The sequence below is a fragment of the Varanus komodoensis genome, unplaced genomic scaffold (assembly GCF_004798865.1).
Source record: "Varanus komodoensis strain SLA01 unplaced genomic scaffold, ASM479886v1 scaffold9, whole genome shotgun sequence".
In the NCBI taxonomy this organism is placed as follows: Eukaryota; Metazoa; Chordata; class Lepidosauria; order Squamata; family Varanidae; genus Varanus; species Varanus komodoensis.
The window spans coordinates 5,623,424-5,644,815 of NW_025336598.1; the positions used below are offsets into that span (position 1 = coordinate 5,623,424).

The 21,392-nt window shown below is 42.8% G+C and overlaps 1 protein-coding gene across 4 annotated transcripts in view; it reads right to left on the bottom strand.

The window, feature by feature from the left end:
• Positions 1-21,392, bottom strand: part of MFSD10 (major facilitator superfamily domain containing 10) — a 111,609-nt gene that overhangs the window by 58,596 nt on the left and 31,621 nt on the right. For all 4 annotated transcript variants that reach the window (XR_006413503.1, XR_006413504.1, XM_044417696.1 and 1 more), the window contains 6 exons: positions 18,419-18,607; positions 15,649-15,757; positions 14,154-14,256; positions 12,899-13,007; positions 6,565-6,655; positions 3,201-3,248 (listed from right to left, as the gene is read on the bottom strand). Coding sequence is in view for 2 of the 4 variants with exons in the window: in XM_044417696.1 (XP_044273631.1) it covers positions 3,201-3,248; positions 6,565-6,655; positions 12,899-13,007; positions 14,154-14,256; positions 15,649-15,757; positions 18,419-18,607 (649 nt within the window). In the remaining 2 variants the exon portion in view is untranslated. The remainder of the gene's footprint in view (positions 1-3,200; positions 3,249-6,564; positions 6,656-12,898; positions 13,008-14,153; positions 14,257-15,648; positions 15,758-18,418; positions 18,608-21,392) is intronic.

Genomic DNA, 21,392 nt, shown 5'->3' on the forward strand with positions numbered 1-21,392 from the left:
GGCTGGTTCACCAAGGCCCTAAGAAAGACCTGGTACCACCCTCGATGGCCCGCTGTGACGACTTTGCCAAGCATTTTAAGGAGAAAATTGCTCAGATTCGTCACGAGCTGGACTCCACTAGTGACTCAGAGCCTTCAGGGGAGGAGCCAATGTTGCCGCCTGGTCCACAATTGATGGATGAATTTCAGTTATTGTGGCCTGATGATGTGGACAAGGTGCTTGGACAAGTATGTTCCACCACCTGCTTACTGGACCCTTGCCCATCTTGGCTACTCAAGACAGCCAAGGACAGGATAGGGACCTGGATCCTGGAGGTTGTCAACACCGCTCTGAGGGATGGCTGGGTACCTGCCCCTTTAAAAGAGGCGGTAGCCCGGCCTGTCCTAAACAAGGTTTCCCTGGCTCCAGAGATGGCCACCAATTATATGTGTCCCTACCTGGAGAATGACTGCCTGGCAACAGTGACACACGCATTGGTCACTTCCCAATTAGACTTCTGTAATGCGCTCTACATGGGGCTGCCCTTGAAGACGGTCCAGATACTTCAATTGGTGCAAAATAGAGCTGCCAGGCTGCTGACGGAGACTGGGCGTTGTTCTCATATAACTCCAGTCCTCCATCAGCTCCACTGGCTCCCCATTGAAATCCGGGCCCAATTCAAGGTGCTGGTTATCAACTACAAAGCCCTGAACAGTTTAGGTCCTGGTTACCTAAAGGAGCGCCTGCATCCATATATGCCTTCCCGCCCCTTGAGATTGGCGGCAGAGGCCCTTTTCCGGGAACCCTCCATGAAAGATATTAGGAGGGTGAGTACTTGGAGGAGGGCTTTCTCTGCAGTGGTGCCCAATCTATGGAATGCGCTCCCCACAGAGGTCCACCTGGTGCCGTCGCTATTTTTTGGCGCCAGGCCAAGACCTTTTTATTTAAACAGTATTTTAATTGTTAAGGTTTATTTGTTGATTTTAAACTGACCAGGCTGTTTCCACTATTTTATGTATTATATTTATTCTATGATTTTTTTTAATATGCGGGGTTTTAATTATTGTAAGCAGCCCCGAGGATTATGCGATGGGGGCGGCATATAAGCTGTCTAAATAAATAAATAAATAAATGGCCTCAATCCTTCAGTGCTCAGCCTTCCTTATGGTCCAGCTTTCACAGCCATACATTGCAACTGGGAAAACCATAGCCTTGACTGTACACACTTTTATTGGCAGGGTGATGTCTCTGCTTTTTAATATGCTGTCTAGATTTGCCATAGCTTTCCCCACAAGGAGCAAGCGTCTTTTAATTTCTTGGCTGCAGTCCCCGTCTGCAGTGATCTTGGAGCCCAGGAAAATAAAATCTGTCACTACCTCCATTTCTTCCCCATCTATTTGCCAGGAGGTGAGAGGACTCGATGCCATGATGTTACTTTTCTTATGTTGAGGTTCAAGCCAACTTTTGCACTCTCCTCCTTCACCCACATGAAGAGGCTCTTTAGGTCCTCTTTAGGTATTTTAGTTAAATACCAGAGCCAGGTGTTAAATTGTGGGAGAGGTCATTAGGAGGTTTGGGCTGCGGTGTCACCAGTATGCTGATGACACCCAGCTCTACCTCACATTTTCATCTACTCCAGGTGAGGCAGTGGCTGTGCTGAACCAGTGCCTGGCCGAGGTAATGGGCTGGATGAGGGCCAATAAACTGAGCCTCAATCCAGATAAGACGGAAGTCCTGTTGGTGGGCGGATGGCAGTTTCAGGTAAGTGACTTTGACCTTGTCCTGGACAGGGTAGCACTCCCTCTAAAGGACAGGGTCTGCAGCTTGGGAGTGCTCCTTGACCCAGAGCTGTCACTGGAATGCCAGGTGGCAGTGGTGGCAAGGAGTGCCTTCCTACAACTTTGGCTGATCCATCAGCTGCGCCCTTACCTGGACAAGAACTGCCTAGCAACGGTGATTCATGCTCTGGTAACCTCCCGGTTGGATAATTGTAATGCGCTCTATGTGGGGCTACCCTTGAAGATGGTCCAAATACTTCAGCTGGTACAGAACAGAGCTGCCAGGTTGCTGATGGGGACCGGTTGCTATTCTCACATAACGCCAGTCCTCTACCAGCTATACTGGCATACAGTTGAAGTCCGGGCCCAATTCAAGGTGCTGGTTTTAACCTATAAAGCCCTGAAAGGTTTGGGACCAGGATACCTTAAAGAGGACCTCTTCCCTTATATGCCCTCACGCCCCTTAAGATCTGTGGGAGAGGCTTTGCTCCAGGAGCCCTCTTTAAAGGAGATAAAAATAACAACTACCTGGAGCAGCTCCTTCATGGCTCACTGCCTTGTCGTGGTGAAGGGGCTTGCGTAGCTCAATGAAGCTATGAGCTATGCCGTGCAGGGCCATCCAAGAGAGACAGGTCATAGCAGAGAGCTCTGTCAAAACATTATCCACTGGAGAAGGAAATGGCAACCCACTCCAGTATCTTTGTCATGAAAACCCCATGGATAGTACCAAAAGGCAAAAAGATATGACACCGGAAGATGAGCCCCTCAGGTCGGAAGGTGTCCAATATGCTATGGCAAAAGAAGAAGGGGACGGCAGAGAATGAGATGGCTAGATGGAGTCACTGAAACAGTTGGTGTGAGCTTAAGTGGACTCCAGGGGATGGTGGAGGACAGGAAGGCCTGGAGGAATGCTGTCCATGGGGTCACGATGGGTCGGACACGACTTCGTGACGAACAACAACTCGGAGCAGGGCCTTCTCAGCAGTGGTGCCCAGATTATGGAATGTGCTCTCTGGAGTGGTGCGCCTGGTGCCGCGTTTATATTCTTTTCAGCGCCAGGTCAAAACCTTTTTATTTAATCACTATTTTAAAAATTAATATTTTAATTGTGTTGAACGGTCGCTTTGATTTTGTCTTTTATGTAAATTTTATTGAATTATGTTTTTACACATGTGATTTTATTTTTATTGTATTACTGTTTTTCAATTTTATGGATTGTGAGCCATCCCGAGATGCCAAGGCATATTTAAATAAATAAATAAATAAATCAAAAGCAAAACTGAAGAACATGCTGAATTATTTGCTGATTTATCTTTTCAGTCATCTCCAACAATGCAGAAAAAAGTCTGGCAGAACTCTAGGAGATATGGGTCCACTGAACCAGCCAGCAGCAATTATAGTAGGGAGGGGCTCTGACTTTTCCATGATTAAATAAACACTTACCATAGCCAGATACTACTGTAGACAAACAGGGAACAACAACAGCAGCAGCTAGAAGATTAAACAATGTCATTAATGCAAATGAGTGAATGTAAGTATTACCTTAATACATTGTCAATGATGGAGGAAAGCAGTACGAAGCCCTGAAGTACTGCACACAATGTCATCATGTGATTTAAAAATGTCATTCTTGGAAAATGACACTGCACTCAGAGATATAACAACTGAACATATGGCACTTCTTTTGCATAAATATATCTCCTTCTGGGGTACATGGGCTACAGTTTGATTCTGACTGGTAATTTCCAGTTCTGTGTCAATGGCAGCAGCATAGTAAGTGGAATAAAAATAATCTATGACTTTCACAGAGGGATACAAATATAATGAAAGGAGAAGGGGAAGGAAGGGGAAAAGAACACTTCCTAGTACCAGAAATCCCATCAAGAAGTTTAGGAGAGATAAATTCTCTGCCGAAGTATGTCCTGAAGACAGCTGTATCATACAATAGTATACTGACTAGACTAGCAAAGGCAAAATTATCAACTAATATAAGGCTTGAACTACTGAGATTACTTAACAAAACATTCCAGTTAGGACCTCTAGAGTATGGAATGGGCTTTCTCAGGAGGTAGTTGAAGCCCCATTAGTGAGGAAGTTTAAGGATAGGCTGGACATGCACATGGTAGGCATGTCATGAGCAGAGCCAGCTGGAGCAGGGGGTCAGACTAGATGGCCTGGGAGGTCCCTTCTCATAGAATCATAGAATTGGAAGGGGCCATGAAAGCCACTGGGTTCAACCCCTTGCTGTTGCAGGATACCAGTTTATACCATCCCACTCAGACTTGCTCTGATTCACTCTATTTCTATGTTTCTAATACCATTGTCCTGCTTTATACTTTTATCATGAGTAAATATATAAATGGGCAGTAGGTTTCTGCCCATATATTCTTACCTGGATCACATATGCAAACAAATAGTGGACATGCAGTACCTCCTCAGATCCAGCTATTACTGCTGTGCATGCACAGCTGCACTCAGAAAATCAGCAATTGCACCTATCAGCTTTTTAGGAGGGATGGGTGGACAGCCAGATTTGGTATTCCCTTCCCTTCCCGAACCATAACTCTACCCATAACCCTCATCCCTGCCAAAGAGCCATTTCTATTATAGGTCCGTATATGTGCTGTATGGCTGCTGCTGTATGCATACACACAGAGAAAAAGCTGAACAAAGAGAAACATCCCTTTGTAACTTTGACATCTCCTCTAGAAACCATGTACTGTGAACGTGCCATGTACTGTGAACGACATGCATCAGACACATAAAAATGGCAAATGTCACCACATGTGATCAATGTTCTGGGTAAATGGAGATATTGCTCAGCATGGGATGAACAGAAGTCATTCAAAGTGTTCCACTAAATATGGTGGTAGGTAGAGAGGTAAACTGCTATTGGGATGCTAATTACTGTGTTGTGTGTACTAAGCTAGGCTGTACTACATGGGTCCTCCGGCCCACCATGCCCATTTATCTGGCCCGCACCACTGCCCGTGCGTGCTCGCCGCGCAGGTGGGGAGAAGGTGGCTTGCTCACTTGGAGATGGTTTTGGACTCACTGGGAGACCTCTGAGTGAGACACAGCGGCGTGTGCCCGACGCCACGTGCCCCACACCTCACCAGCGTGCACTGGTCGCCGCCACCTTTCAACTGGTCCCCTATTGAAAAAGTTTGAGGACCCCTGCTCTACAATCATGCACCACAACATGGAACTTGTCTAGGCTCCTATGAAAATGAACAAATGAAACTTGGTGAAATTAGAAACAGCTGTTACTTTAGGACAGCTGTAATAATACTCAGTCTTAGAGCTAAGCCAGTTTTTGTTTAACTTTATGATGTTATTTATACCACTTTTAGTTTTAATATATTTAACTTACAGATATTTGATCCCTTAGCTGCACATTGTGTTTTATTGTTGTTATTTTCATGTGTTTTAAAATTTGATGTTGTTTTTATGTGAAATGTTGTAATCTGCTTAGAGTCCTCAGACTCTAAGTGGAATATAAGTTAAATAAATATTAATTTAATGGCACATTCAAGAAATACCTTCTGATCACATAGTTTTCCTCGGCCTGTTTTCCATTGTTTAACGCACAAAAGTCATCTCTTTCTAGGACATCGAATATATTCTTTAAAGAAATGTGCCAAGACAAATTCATTGATTATGAACACAGACTTACTGATTGAACCCTTGATGATTAGAAGCCCTTGAACTCAGAAGCTTCTCATCAGCCAGTGAAGGGAAGGTGATCTCCACCTCCTTATAAACCTGCCCAGTATTGCTAGAAGGGATTCTTTTCCCAGTCTAACTGGGGTGCTTTGGAAAGGGAAAAACGGTGCTGCAGAGCTCTCAGGATAGCTCACATCCTTGCCTTTCTGATCTCCTCTCTCCTGGCTTTTCCCCCATTCTGAGGTTGCCTTTTCAACTTGGAGAGCAGCTGGCATGTTCTTTCTGCAGTGACTATGAAAAGGAAGGGTCAGATCTCTGACTCCTCTTTTCCAGGTCAGATCACTGTCTCTAACCTCGAAAGTGGAAATCTGAACAATCCTATGGGCTCTCAGGCACTCCTTAGGTGCCACAGTATTGCTCCTTTACATTACCCAATAGTTGTAAAGGTACAAAAAAGGGTAGACATGCTAGTGTACAAAATATGCATAGTGTGGAAAACATTACAGGGAGGCATTATTTTCTTGCTCCCGTTATACTAGAATTAGACATCCCATGAAGGTAAGTTGTTGGAGATTCAAGAGAGATAAACAAAGGGTTTTTTCCAATAAAATTGTACAAAATGTAGCAATGGTCTCCGATTTGGCTTTAAAATTAGACAATTTCATGGAAGATGAAACCCCAATAAGCTACTAGTTATGAAAGCTGTTTTGTATTTTCAGCATCAGAGGCAGCATGACTATGTTTACCAGTTGTTGTGGAACATGAGCAGGATGGTGCTAACGCACTCAAGTCCTGCTTGTGGTTTCCTCTGGGCAGCTGCTTGGCCACTGTGTGAACACCAGGCTAGATCAGAGGTCCTTGGCCTGATCTGGCAGGGCTCTTAACATCCAAATTATGTTCAGGCTTTGGAAGGAGATGCAAGCTACTGACATTTCTAAATGTCACCATGACAACTTCTGGGAATGTTTATTAACATTAAAATAAAGTAGACTATACCCCCCTCCCGCCCCTTCAAGGTTTTATATCCAGGACAGTAGCTTTGAAAACTAAAAGCATTTGTGTTAAAGAATTCAGTAAATCAATGGAACAGACTTAAGGATGCTTTGCTTTAGCACCTGAAATATCTGTTAGAGAAGCTCACCAAAAGAGTAGAACAAGAGTCCTATGCAGAGGATGATCACATTACCACTCCAGCCAATTAAAAGGAAAGCAGGGGCTGACAGCATTATTGCCTGCCAAAAGAAAGCAAAAGGAGAAGAGAAAGTTAGAATTTTCATGGTAGGACAGTGGTACACATAATGAAAACATAGGCTGTTCTCCTGGACCTGTCCTACTTTGAGAGTAGTTGGATGAATGTTGAGGAAGTGGTTCTCATAGGCCAATCCTGCTCTCTTCAGCATCTACTTACACTGCAAAGTTAAAGTGGAATAAAGCTGGACTTTCCTCTAAAGCATCCTTAAAAGCTCCTGGAAATACAGTTTGGCTAATTTACAGACTTAGGGTGATACTGGGATGAGCTTTAAGTCAGTGATTTGCCCCCTCCATCCCTCTTCCTGTGATGATGTCAAAAAGCTCCTTTCACTAGGTAAAGTAGGAGTTTCCTTGTGTTACGGGGAAAAATTGAGAAGAGAAAGAGAATATTCATTAATCCTAATGCCTTTTCCATTCAAAGCTTTTTTGTGGGAAATTGTACAAACAAATTTGTGTGGCAGTTTCACCTACTTATCCCCTTATCAGTCAAGGCCAAAAAGCTTCTCCAAGGTCTCTGAAGCAAGAGAGCAGGTGATCTACTCAAACCAATTTCAAAAGTGCTAAACTAAGATGTCTAACCCAAGAAATTATTATTCAAGAGCAGCTGCCAAACCAGAATCTGAAGCCAACATTTGGCATTATACCCATACTGGTGACCCATTTTTTTGGTCATTGCTCCATATGAGTAGGTTGCCAGACTATGGAGTCTTGGGTGGCTGGAAAACAAAACTGCTCCAGCAGCTCTTGGTGGCAATCTTCCAAAGCTCTCGCTCCTGCTGCTTTCATGTAGACACAGCTTTACCTTAATGCTCACCACTTTGCTCCTGCATTTCCATACACACTTTTCTTGTGTATTCAAGCCCTCCTTGCCTGGGACCCAGTAGACTTGGGTTCTAGTCCTCATTTGGCCATGAGTTCACTGAGTGTCTTTGGGTCACTCATGGACTCATGACTGTTTGACAGGACTGTTGTGAGGATTAAAAATGGGAAACAGGAGGATCCTTCTTGGAAGAAAGAACTCCAAGTCCTTAGGAAAGGGGTGGGATATAAATGCAACCAATAGATAAAAAAATTCTGAGATCATTGTTCATCTGTTAAAATTAACATTCATGAACTCTAGCACCTTAAGCTCCCATGCTCAAGGTTCCATAGCAATGCAGACAAGTGTCCATGCCAAACTGTAATTTTGCAGACTGCTATTTTTTCAGATTTTTTAAAAAGGTAGAATACATTTGCAGCAGAATCCTTAGGTTTTGGAGGTAGCCCTGGGGTGCTCCTCCTTTCCAAGGTGTGGATAGCTCAAAAGGCACAAGAACCCCCCTAAGGATCCCAAGAATCTGTAAGGAGGAGTGCTTTAAGGGAACACCTTCTCAATTCCCCATTTCCAAGCAGAATTGCCAGGGCTTTTGGACAGAGCTAGGAAACCTTAACTGTCACCTCAGTTTTCTAATTTACCTCAAGTGGAAAGCACCTTGGGAAGTGCCAAAACCTGATGGAAACCTCAGGGAGGGGGGCTTATGATTTAAAGTGGAAAAACTTACTTCCTCACAAGGGGGTTTCCCCAATTTTGAAGTCCCCATTGCTAGCAGTGAGGAGACAGTGTCAACACTGGGGAACACCTGGGGCAGCTTTGTAAGGAAGCAACAGGTCATAACTTAACAGGTTAGCTCTGTGCAATAGAGAAAATACTTTAATTTAAACATAATAGTGGCTGATCATGGACAGCCCATTCTTGGGGGCAGAGTCTTCTTCCCAAAGCCCCAAAACAAGATCATTAACAGGAGCACAGTGCTAAAATGCAATTTAAATAAAATTCCTGGGGAATTTCAAACCCATCTAAAGAACAGATTTACATTATTGAATATTGACCCTGAGCAAGAAGAACTGCTCCTTCATGGATCACTGCCTTGTCGTGGCGAAGGGGTTTGCGTAGCTCAATGAAGCTATGAGCTGTGCCATGCAGGGACACCCAAGGCAGACAGGTCATAGCAGAGAGCTCTGACAAAACGTGATCTACTGGAGAAGGAAATGGCAACCCACTCCAGTATCTTTGCCATGAAAACCCCATGGACAGTACCAAAAGGCAAAAAGATATGACGTCAGAAGATGACCCCCTCAGGTTGGAAGGTGTCCAATATGCTACTGGGGAAGAGCGGAGGGCTAGTACTAGTAGCACCAGAAAGAATGAAGTGACTGGGTCAAAGCTGAAAGGACAATCAGTTGCAGATGTATCTGGTGGTGAAAGGAAAGTCAAATGCTGCAAAAATCTATACTCCATAGGAACCTGGAATGTAAGATCCATGAATCAAGGCAAACTGGATGTGGTCAAACAAGAGATGACAAGACTGAACATCGACATCTTAGGAATCAGTGAACTAAAATGGACAGGAATGGGTGAATTTAATTCAGATGACCATCAGGTATACTACTGTGGGCAAGAATCCCTCAGAAGAAATGGAGTAGCCTCATAATCAATAAAAGAGTAGGAAAAGCAGTACTGGGATACAATCTCCAAAATGACAGAATGATCTCAGTTCAAATCCAAGGCAAACCATTCAACATAACAATAGTCCAAGTCTATGCCCCAACCACTGGTGCTGAACAGGCTGAAGTTGACCAGTTCTATGAAGGCCTACAACACCTACTAGAATTAACACCAAAAAATGATGTTGTCTTCATCATGGGGGATGGGAATGAGATCTCTTCAAGGAAATTGGAGATATGAAGGGAAAGTTTCATGCAAAGATGGGCATGATAAAGGACCAAAATGGCAGGGACCTAACAGAGGCAAATTAAGAAGAGGTGGCAAGATTACACAGAAGAACTATACAAGAAAGAGCTTAACGTCCCTGATAACCACGATGGGGTGGTCACTGACCTCGAGCCAGACATCCTGGAATGTGAAGTCAAATGGGCCTTAGGAAGTCTGAGCAACAACAAAGCTAGTGGAGATGACAGTATTCCAGCTGAGCTATTCAAAATCTTACAAGACGATGCAGTAAAAGTGCTACACTCCTTATGCCAGCAAATTTGGAAAACTCAACAGTTGCCGCAGGATTGGAAAAGGTCAGTTTACATTCCCATCCCAAAGAAGGGCAATGCCAAAGAATGTTCAAACTACCGCACAATTGCACTCATTTCACATGCTAGCAAAGTTATGTTCAAAATCCTACAAGCTAGGCTCCAGCAGTATGTGAACCAAGAACTACCAGAAGTACAGGCAGGATTTCAAAGAGGGAGAGAAACTCTAGATCAAATTGCCAACATACCTGGATCATGGAGAAAGCTAGGGTGTTCCAGAAAAACATCTACTTCTGCTTCATTGACTATGCTAAAGCCTTTGATTGTGTGGATCACAACAAATTGTGGCAAGTTCTTAAAGAGATGGGAGTACCAGACCATCTTATTTGTCTCTTGAGAAACCTATACGCGGGTCAAGAAGCAACAGTGAGAACTAGACACGGAATCACTGATTGGTTCAAAATTGAGAAAGGAGTTCAGCAAGGTTGTATACTTTTGCCCTGCCTATTTAACTTATATGCAGAGCACATCATGAGAAAGGTGGGGCTAGATCAATCACCAATTGGAATTAAGATTGCTGGGAGAAATAACAACAACCTCAGATATGCAGATGATACCACTCTAATGGCAGAGAGTGAAGAGCAACTAAAGAGCCTTTTGATGCGGGTGAAGGAGAGTGCAAAAGTTGGCTTGAAACTTAACATTAAGAAAACTAAGATCATGGCATCCGGTCCTCTCGCTTCCTGGCAAATAGATGGGGAAGAAATGGGGGTAGTGACAGATTTTATTTTCCTGGGCTCCAAGATCACCGCAGATGGGGACTGCAGCCAAGAAATTAAAAGACACTTGCTTCTTGGGAGGAAAGCTATGGCAAATCTAGACAGCATACTAAAAAGCAGAGACATCACCCTGCCAACAAAAGTGCGTCTAGTCAAGGCTATGGTTTTCCCAGTTGCAATGTATGGCTGTGAAACCTGGACCATAAGGAAGGCTGAGCGCTTAAGGATTGAGGCCTTTGAATTGTGGTGCTGGAGGAGACTCCTGCGAGTCCCCTGGATCACAAGGCAATCAAACCGATCGGTCCCAGAGGAGATCAACCCTGACTGCTCTTTCAAAGGCCAGATACTGAAGATGAAACTCAAATACTTTGGCCACCTAATGAGAAGGAAGGACTCCCTGGAGAAGAGTCTAATGCTGGGAACAATAGATGGCAAAAGAAGAAGGGGATGGCAGAGAATGAGGTGGCTAGATGGAGTCACTGGGGCAGTGGGTGTGAGCTTAAGTGGACTCTGGGGGATGATGGAAGACAGGAAGGCCTGGAGGAACGTTGTCCATGGGGTCGCAATGAGTTGGTCACGACTTCATGACTAACAACAACAACAACAACAACAACAACAAAGAAGAACTGTGGACTGAAACCAGAGATTTTATAAGGCAAGAATTAAAAAAACCTATTCCTGGAGGGAGGGAGGGAGGGAGGGAGGGAGGGAGGGAAGAAAGAGGGAGGGAGGGAGGGAGGGAGGGTGGATAGACACTCAAAATTGCTAAGGACAAGAAAGAAGCAAAAACAAAGGGTGGCATGAATTGGGTTAGAAAGAACTATTTGTCATGCACGTGTGCTCAGAAGAGGTTCTCACATGCGCACAAGGGAGTGAAGGTTTTGGTGAGAACCAGAGCTCCAAAGAAAGAGAAGAGGAGTTAATCATTGTCCCAACAACAGCACAAAGCTCTCACCCAAATTCCCCAGATGTTTTAACTAGTGGAACCACAGGTGGTATTTTTCTGCAAAGGGGGGAGTCTGAGGCCGCGCAGGATCAAGACACTTCAAGGTCAGACAGGGGGCTTGATACTGGTTTGAATTATGAGAACAAAGTTAATAAATAGCATGCTGGGGGGTTCTTGGGAATATTGAGAATGCTTATTCACAGAGGCGCACCCGCAGGCTGGGATAGTTGGTGTCTTGATTAGAGGAATGGCAGCAAGCAGCGTTCACAGTGCCCTGCCTCCGAGGGACCATCCCCAGAGGGTTCATAAGCAAAGTGTGGGGTGATGTTAGTCAAAGCGAGAGGTGAACTTTCTATCCTGTGTACATTATCGTTGTTGTGAATACCTTGTAGCTGTTTGCCTTAAAGATTCTTTGGTAGTCATTGGGAATAGACACTTGTAGCATCTGCTGGAGTGACTGCATTCATTGGGAAGGGGTGCCTGGCTCACGACACTATTAATGGTGGCTTCTCATTATGTGCAAACCAGGTTTTAGCTTTCTCATTCGTGAGGCTCTAGTTACACTTACAATGTCCCACACACACACATTCCTTAGAGGGACATATGCACAGTTACCCTGAGCAGAGCGATTCTCAAGAGACCCACATAGTAGCTATTGCTTCCATCTAGGCCTGCATACATGATCACCAGGATTTTCCACATTAAATTGAAAGAATGTGTGAATTGTTAAGGACAAATGCACAGACCTCAAATGGAGGTACCAATTTTCACAAGCTTGGGTATTCTCAAGTTACAAACCAAGCTGCAATCCACACACAATACCAATGGTCCTGCATGGAGGCCATGGTGAATAAAACATAGCTGTTAGAAATAACACTGCAAATATACATGCTGCATAGAAGTGGATTAAGCAGGCCCTTAATATTTTTATTCCAGATACCCCTCATAGGTGAATGGCTAACAAAACTAATGTCCAATTTCCTTATTTGGCAGGTCAACTAACAAATTCTGTAACTCTAAAGGATAGCTGGAAGCATATTGTGTATGTTGCAAATCTGAAAAATGCATCTACTTCAAGTTGCAAGTAAATGTTCATAAAAACTTGGCTCTGAATGATGATTTGCTTGATGGTGGTACTGATTTCAACACCAGATGCAACACATTAAAGACAAATCTAAATGAGGTTGCCAGTCTTTCTGCCAATCTTACCCATAATCCAAAGGCATAAAATATAAATCCCTGTAAAAGCTGTGAATTAAAAAAAGTTACAGAGAATGAAAGAAACCTTCACTGTTACAGATCATTGTACAACAGGAAGCTTTTCCCTGCCAAAACGGCTTGTATTTTCTCACAAGTGGAAGCAGAGAAATTAACAGGATATGTTAAGAGATAAATTAACAAAAAATGTTCTGAAAATTTAGAGTATTGCAAAGTAAAGAGGAAAATAATACCTTTTAAAATGCTGAAAAGAAACCTACCCTTTTAACAGCCTTTAATTCATTTCCTGGCTTAATTTGGCGAGTGTAGCCTCCCTGGATCGCAGCCATTGTAATGCCAATGAAGAAAAACATCTTCCCTTGCTCCATACTAAGAGAAAACAGAGTACCCCCAACCCCACAAAAAAGGGGGAAAAGGAGAAATTAAATTGCTTGTTCAATACACCTGGATGTCAATAATTTCTACGATTTTTGAAAGAGACATTTCTCCCTGCAGTGTACATATACTGCCCCACATCTGTTTGGTCATGTGTTTATTTCTGACCAATTTCTTAAATAACACAAAAGCCTGCAAAATTCATTTGAGCAATGATGACTCTGGCCAAACTGCCTTGAATCTTCTGGAGAAATTAAATTTTCATTATGATCTCCAGCCTACCTTTGAAAAGAGTTGAGCTAACATCTGAATATAAGAAAAAGAAAACACTACTTTTAGGGTGAAGTCCTACTGGGATGTCTGTAAACCCCAGAACTCAGGGGCTTCTAGGCATCCAGTGCAGAGTGGGAGGAATAGCAGAGGTGATCTTCATGCTCTCCCCTGCATGGGCTTTTTTTTTGCCTCTCTAGCAATGGCATTTCAGAATAGGTAAATATAACTTTTTAAGGTACTAGTAACCTACATAGAGTTGTTGTACCTAGCATATGATAATATTTTACATATAAGATGAAATAGTTTTGCTTTTATTGCCATTCCCATAAGTCAGTCAATAGGTTAACGGTATGGGATATGTGAGTTTATAGATAGAGAAAACAAAATTGTATAGCATTTATGAGTGTTGGCCTTTGCATGTGTTGATCCAATTTTTAAACAGAATTACATGTATTTATTCTGTTTTATTGTTAAACAATTGTTCTTGATAAGGAAAAAAGTTAATTCTGAAACATTTTATTGTTAATTGTCGAACATGGTCTTACATGCACAGCAGCCCAGCCTTGCCTGTATAGCAAACTACAAGCTACCTTGGTAGGAGGGTATGGCTTAAAACTTTAAGTATATCAAGGAAAAGAGAGGGCTGTGGGGATGCTCTCTTACATAAGAGAGGGCTGACAGTGGGGTTTCCATTTAATTATACTAAAGAAATTCTGTGATTCAGAGTTTATTTTACCCATCCAAGGAGGGGAGATCTAATACTGTATAAAACATAAAGCTCAGCAGAATAAATACAATTATAAAACTCCAAACTCTGTGTTTGTACTGATGTCTTTTAAGTCTTCTATGTTTTTGCACACAAAATACCTGCTGAAATGGAAGTGTTGATGAACAAGAAAACTCAGTGTGTATTCCAGACCAGAGAACAGGAAGAGATATAGGAAATACACCAGGCCTAGGATCTTGAGATCTGTTAAATTAAAATAATTTCTTAAGGTCTGTTTGCAACAGTTACAGAAGTTAGCATGCAGGGTCATGCCAACAGAATACATGTATCAAGCAATCATATACTTTACAAACCTCAGGATATCAGATCCTCAATATCCTCAGATCAGGATATTGTTCCAGGTGTGGAATTAGAGGATCAGGAGGATGATTAAAATCAAAAGGTGCTAAACATCCAGTTCAGATTCAATGCTGTCTACTTGCAGATTATGCTTTGCAAATCACAAACCAGCCCCTGTAATATACACTCCTCTTCTGCTTCTCCCATTACCTGCCTTTTCACGGTTTAGAGTGGGACTCTAAAGTTTAACACTAACTAGGTACTCCCTTAAAAGTGGCTTGCCTAGTTTGTTCAAATCATTTTCTGGATGAAGGGGATCAGAATCGTTGCCGATGCAACATTCAGCAATTATTAAGGTGCGCACAGGAGAGAATTTTCACCAGAGAAGGGAGTTGGAAAAGACATACACTTACGTATCCCTGAGACTGGCTCCTAGTTTCCAAACCATGATTTTAAATGAGTCAGTTATATTTGCACCGGACCTCAGCAGGGAATTCTGAGGCACTTTGTAACCTGCCTCACTTCTGACTTTTAAAATAAATTTTTGTGTGTCAGATTTTAAAGATGATGTAAGCTAGAGTACATAAGCAAGCTGGCACTTAAGAAAGAACACAGTTTTGATTGGTCTGCATATTATTTGCTAATACACATACATGTTTTACCAAATCAGATAATGACAAAGGAGACAATGTGACACAGTGGTTGGAGTATTGGGCTGGAACTCAGGATTGGGTTTTAGTCCCTACTCAGTCATGAAGGTTCTGGGGATCACAAATCTCACCCTAACCTACCTCACAGGGTCATTGTGAGAATAAAATGAAGGAAGAGGAGGAGGGTTATGTAAACTGCCTTAGGTCCCATGCTATGGGAATCCAGATAGGATATAAATGTAACATAATGTAATAATAATAATTTATTTATTAAAAACTTTTATAGGCTGTCCACTACAAACGTCTCAGGATGGCTTATACACATGCACACATACTCTTATGTCAAACCATGTTGGTGATCATTCTGGCCAATACTAATGCCCTGAGTGATATCAGTAAGTGGCTTTTCCATTCCCCCTACCTAATATCTTTTCAGTAGAGACGCTTGAGACACGACAATGTTATAAATGCAAAACATCTCTCTGCAATTATCTAGGAAAGGGATCAGGTTAGCCTCCATTGTGGAAAAACAGAATACAAACATTCTTAAGATAAATTAAAAGAAGAGAAAAATTAATGAGCTCTTAAATAGTCAAGCAACTTCATTACAGAGGTAAGATTTATAACAGAAAGCTTAAGAACTTGCTCTTTTTCAAAGGGGTTTCCATTCCTTGTCTTATGGCAGAGAACTGGAATAAAACCCAAGGATTGATCAGGCTAACTGCTGACTGAAAACCACATATCATGGAGGACACCTAAAAGAAAACAAGAAATACATCTTAAGGCTGAAGGGATCACACAAACACACACAAAAGAAAATCCTCTCACAGTAGAACTTACTAGGGCTACTGGTCATAACACACCACAGATTTAGGTTCTTGCGTATTTGAAATATATCTAAGTGCTATTGATTATGATCTGTTTCATAGGAAGCTAGATCATATTAAACAGATACTATGTATGGATTCAGCATCAAGCAAATCCAGGACAAGTGTCTTGAGCCAACTACAAAGACAATCCATGAATTCAGTGAGGCACAGGCAATTGCTTATGTCATGCCACGGATGTCAAAAGGCATCACTTATAAAATTAACCACAGTTTATTAGATTTGGTTAATAAAATGGAAGCCAAACCTTCACTGGGGATCTTGGTGGAAGTATGCCGTTATCATTGAGCAAACTTCTGGCACAGTTCAAGTGAAGCCTGGATAAGGGGATGCATAGACATTAAGGTAAGATACTCAGTGCCATAGTAAATCATGATTTACATTAATGGAAATGAGCATAGCTTCCCTATCCTGGAATTGCACACTCTCCCAGTACAGCTGTAAGGTGCTATTTAAATGGTTTGGCTTTCATTTTTCATTAACCAAATCCAGTATCTGTGTTCAATTTTATCAATTATATGTTTGACACAAGTCAACTTCAAGCCACATTTTAGAGTTCAGCTGACATACTAAACTGTGGTTAATCTAAAATGAAAGTGGAAGCTTCTCATGGCCTTTTCATGGCCACAGTGGTGAAGAGAAGGTGATGGAAATCACCTTGGTTTGTACAAATGTTGAAAATACAGCTATCTCTGCCACCCAACATTTGTTTTCTGGGAGAGATCATGAAAAGTCTTTGTCTTTGCACTCATCCTGCCCTGTCCCTGCTATTCCCATCATTTCTTCAGTCTGAACAAGGCATCTGAGTTGTCATTTCAATTTAGGAAGAATATTCAAATATATTATAATCTAAATCAGGGATGGAGAATGACCATCCCATGGGCCAGAGGTCTTTATCCAACCCACCAGGTCCTCTAATTGGAGTTAAGGCCATTACCTTGCTCCTCTGCCTATACTGCAGTAAAGCTTTTTAAGTGTCTCCACTAATACCAATCAATACTTTTTCCCAAGACAAATTGTATGAGACAGGTGCTGTTGGAGAAGGAAGGGCTAATTGTCCATTTTCAAAACTGTGACTTCCCTCAAAAAATCACTCCCATTGAGACCAGGCATTTATTTGTGAGTGTGTGTGTGTGTGGGGGGGTAGTTATCACACTGTGAGAACACCTGCCAACAGTAGGATGGCCCTACCCACTACAGGATGTGGCTTTGCTCCCTGTTTACCTAGAATTACTTTGGTCTCAGGCTAAACAAGGTTCTTTATTCCTGTTCTAAATGAAAATAGACAAAACCATTCCTCTTTTTTGGGAAGTACATTCTTCAAATAAGATAAATTTTCTTAGAAGTAATAGCAATTCCTTCTTTTAAATTTTATGTGCTATAATAATTTCCCTATTTTAGGGCTACTTCAACAAGAACATAGAAAATCTATACTTCATTTTAAATAATCAATTTCTCACTCTTTCCAGTTTATATATCTTTTTTTTTCATTTGGGGTAGTATAAATTTTTGTATATTTTTCTTTTAATGTCACATAAAGTCATATAAATCAAATCTTTTCTAAAGATTGATATTACAAACTGAATTTGGCACAAACAACATCGTCCCAGCAGAACTATAGGATCACATAAACACAATACCGAAAGTCTATTATTGCTGTATTATTTTAAAAGGAGTAGGGGAATTACATCTGCAGAGCACCTCCAAGCCTCGACATCAGCCATATGATTTGAGAGGAGGCAGCTGTCTGTGCACAGGCAGCCCATGGATGGGCATATGCCTTTCCAATCTTCTAGCTAATTTGTGAAGGTCAACAATCAGGGGAGCAATGCACAGCAACACTAGGGAACATGGCCAGTATAAGCAGTCTCACACTGCCCTCTCTCACACTTCTGCAGGTGTAGATGGGATTACTGAACATAAGTTACATGTTCAGTAACTTATCATGTAAGCAGTAACTTAAGATCATTGCTTTAGTCATATTTTCAAATTGCTCTCACTCTCTAGGTGGTGTTCAAAGACATGTTAAGCTGCAATCCTGTACTCACTTTTCTGGGATGAAGTCATGTTAAGCACAATGGAATTTATCTCTTACTGTGAGAGGTCATGTATAAGGTTTATTCTGTCCAATCCCAGATCCAAGGTTGGACAGAATAAACCTTATATATGACCCCAGATCCAAGGTTGGTGATGGTGGGGAGAGCCCATGTTAAAATCACCACAGAAACTACTTCATCATCTTTAATCTTTTAATAGGACACATGAAGAACTTGCCAAAGGATTACAGACTTTACATGAATCTAATAGGCATGGATTCTGAACTTATTTTGCAATAAGTTTGTGAAAAGAAGAGAGTAAGACAATGCCTCCTTTATTTGGAGCAGATGCAAGTTAAAATAGCAGCATATTCACTCATTATATTATATTATATTATGATATGATATGATAATATTTTGCATGTATATTATTATATTGGTCTTATATTCTGTAAGACCAAGGTGGCTGCCATCAGCTTCCAAAACATGTTACCCGCTTTTCTTTTGGGAGTGTTTCCGGTAAGAAGATGAAGATGAAAGCCAAGTCAGTAACAGCAAACATGACAGCAAATGTAGCAGATCGAACATAGAAGATTTCTCTTTTCTCTGTCTCCATGGTAAGGTACGCTCCAAGCATAGGACCAAGAGTAAAACCCAAGGAGAAAGCCACACCTATCATTGCCTAGAGAAAAGCAGTTAATATTTATTTAATAATATTTCTACCTGGATCTGCAGCTCTAAAAGAGCTTCTGGAACAGCTCATACTGACATGTACAACTTGATACAGATTTATGTATGATTGCACATGTGTTTTTATTGAACAAAGTAAAAACAATGTATATTAATGTTCTATATAGTACTGATTACACACACAATGAAATGATTTGAGCAGGCTGATCAACCAACAAATAACTGGGGCCACGGTGTGCTTCGTTCCCTCTTTCCCCCTCAGTCCTCCAGGTGGTATCCTAGGGCACACAGTAAGATACCTCCCTCTCCCCCTCTCCTCTCCTCCCCCAACACAAGGCTGAGCCAAGTTCAGCTTGACAAGGCTGTGTTGTACCTTAACAACTTTTTTTGTGATAATGGGAAAGTCAGTTTGACAGGCAGTTTCCCAGATTCCTTGGAAGGGTGGCTGGAGATTGCCCAGTATATGTGTGTGTGTTGATTTTTTCTTGAGGCCCAGAACCCTTTTTTTAATGTCCATTAGCACAAACTGCTTTGATTCCATTCATAGTATGCAAATGTTTTAACCTCTGGCTGGGGCCTCATGCAAGGGGTCCCACTGCCCAGGGGAAGCAGGTTCCCTCTCTGCATAGGCCTAAGCAGAGACCTGAGATTTCGCTCCCAGAGGCTTTCTCACAACAGAGTGGCTGTCAAATTCAGGGTCCCTTTAAAGTGGGGACTTTGAGGGGAATCTTGGAGATGTGGAGATTTGCCTCAGCACAAATCCACCAATTCCCACTCAAATTCCCCTTTTCAAAGAGGATCCAAGTCTTGAAAGTCAACTCAGTTTCTCTTTAAGAAAGCCTTTTCCCAGCCCCTAAAGATTCATGGAAAAAATGAAAGGAAGCTCCCTGGCAGACACTAAATGGCTTGAAATGTTCAGGATCTTGCTAAGAAGAGAGAGAGCTTTCCCAAAATAATCCCTTCTCAGCTGAAGAAACATAGAAACAGAGCGAGTCAGAAGGAGCCTCCCAGGCCATCTAGTCTGACCTCCAGCACCGGCCAGCTCCGCTCACGACATGCCCACCATGTGCACATCCAGCCTATCCTTGAACATCCGCACTGATGGGGCCTCAATGACCTCTCGTGAAAGGCCATTCCATACCCTCGGGGTCCTAACTGTCAGGAAATGCTTCCTGGCATCCAAATGGAACCTTGGCTCCCTGAGCTTTGCTCCATTGGAGTGCGTCCTGCCTTCCTCTGCAGGGGAGAACAGGTCTCTACCAATCTCCATGTGACATCCCCTCACATACCGGTATGTTGCCAACATATCCCCTCTGAGTCTCCTCTTCTCCAGGCTGAAGAGACCCAGTTCCCTCAGTTTTGCCTCATACGGCTTCCCCTGCAAATCAGCCACCAACCATATGGCCCTATGCTGCACTGACTCTAACCTGGCTATATCCTTTCTGTAATGAGGGGCCCAAAACTGAGCACAATACTCTAGTTGCGGGCGCACCAGAGTCGTATTTGTTGTTGTTGTTGTTACAGAGTCGTATAGAGTGGTAGTAATACCTCTCCCGATCTAGAAGCCACACTTCTGGCTATGCAACCAAGGGTGGCGTTCACCCTCTTGACCACTGCATCACACTGCTGACTCATGTTTAGCCTGCAGTCAACCAGTACCCCGAGGTCCCTTTCACAAGTGCTGCTCTCCAGCCACTTCTCACCTAACCTGTACTTATGACACCTATTCCTATGCCCCAAGTGCAAGACCTTGCACTTATCCACATTGAACGCCATCCTGTTGTCTCCTGCCCACTTCCATAGTCTGTCCAGATCCTTTTGGATCTGGAGTACCTGCTCCTCAGTTGTGGCCACTGCTCCAGTTTTAGTGTAGTCTGCGAATTTGATCAGCAGACTGTTCACCCTTTCTTCCATGTCATTAATGAAAAGATTAAACAGGATCGGCCCCAGGACAGAGCCCTGGGGGACCCCGCTTGTCACTGGCCACCATCCCGATGATTCCCCACTAATGGTTACCTTCTGCTTTTGGTCAGTCAACCATGCCCTAATCCACCAGACAGTGCTTTGCTGTATCCCAAAACTCCTCAGTTTCTCCCCAGGATATGATGGGACACTTTGTCAAAGGCCTTGCTGAAATCCAGGTAAACCACATCCACTGCATCCCCTCCATCTAGCCATCTCAAAACCTTGTCATAGAATTCCACAAGGTTTGTCTGGAAGGACCTGTTTTTGCGGAAGCCGTGTTGTGTGGCTGTCAGCCTCCCTTCCCTATCTAGCATCACTAGATCTCTCTCTATTATGAGCCTTTCCATTGTGTTTCCTACAATGGATGTAAGGCGAACAGGTCTATAATTCCCCATGTCCCTTCTACTACCCTTTTTGAAAATTGGAACCACTGATGCCACCCTCCAGTCCTCTGGAACTTCACCCGTTCTCCACGAGGTCTCAAAAATGGAGGCCAGTGGGCGTGAGAGTACCCCTGCCAACTCTCTAAGTGCTCTTGGGTGTAACCCGTCAGGGCCTGGCGCCTTTGTAATGTCCAATGCCCTGAGGAGCCCCTCGACTTCAAGGAGGGTGACTCTAATCTGTTCCCCTAAGTCCCCAGCCTCATCTAATCTCATATGCGGATATCTCCCATCCTGCTTTGGGGAAAACACTGAGGCAAAATAGTCATTTAGCATCTGTGCCCGTTTCCTCATATCAGTCACTGGATCTCCTTCCTCCTTATTTAGTGGTCCCACCACTTGTCTCCCCTTCCTCTTCCTATTTACCTGCTG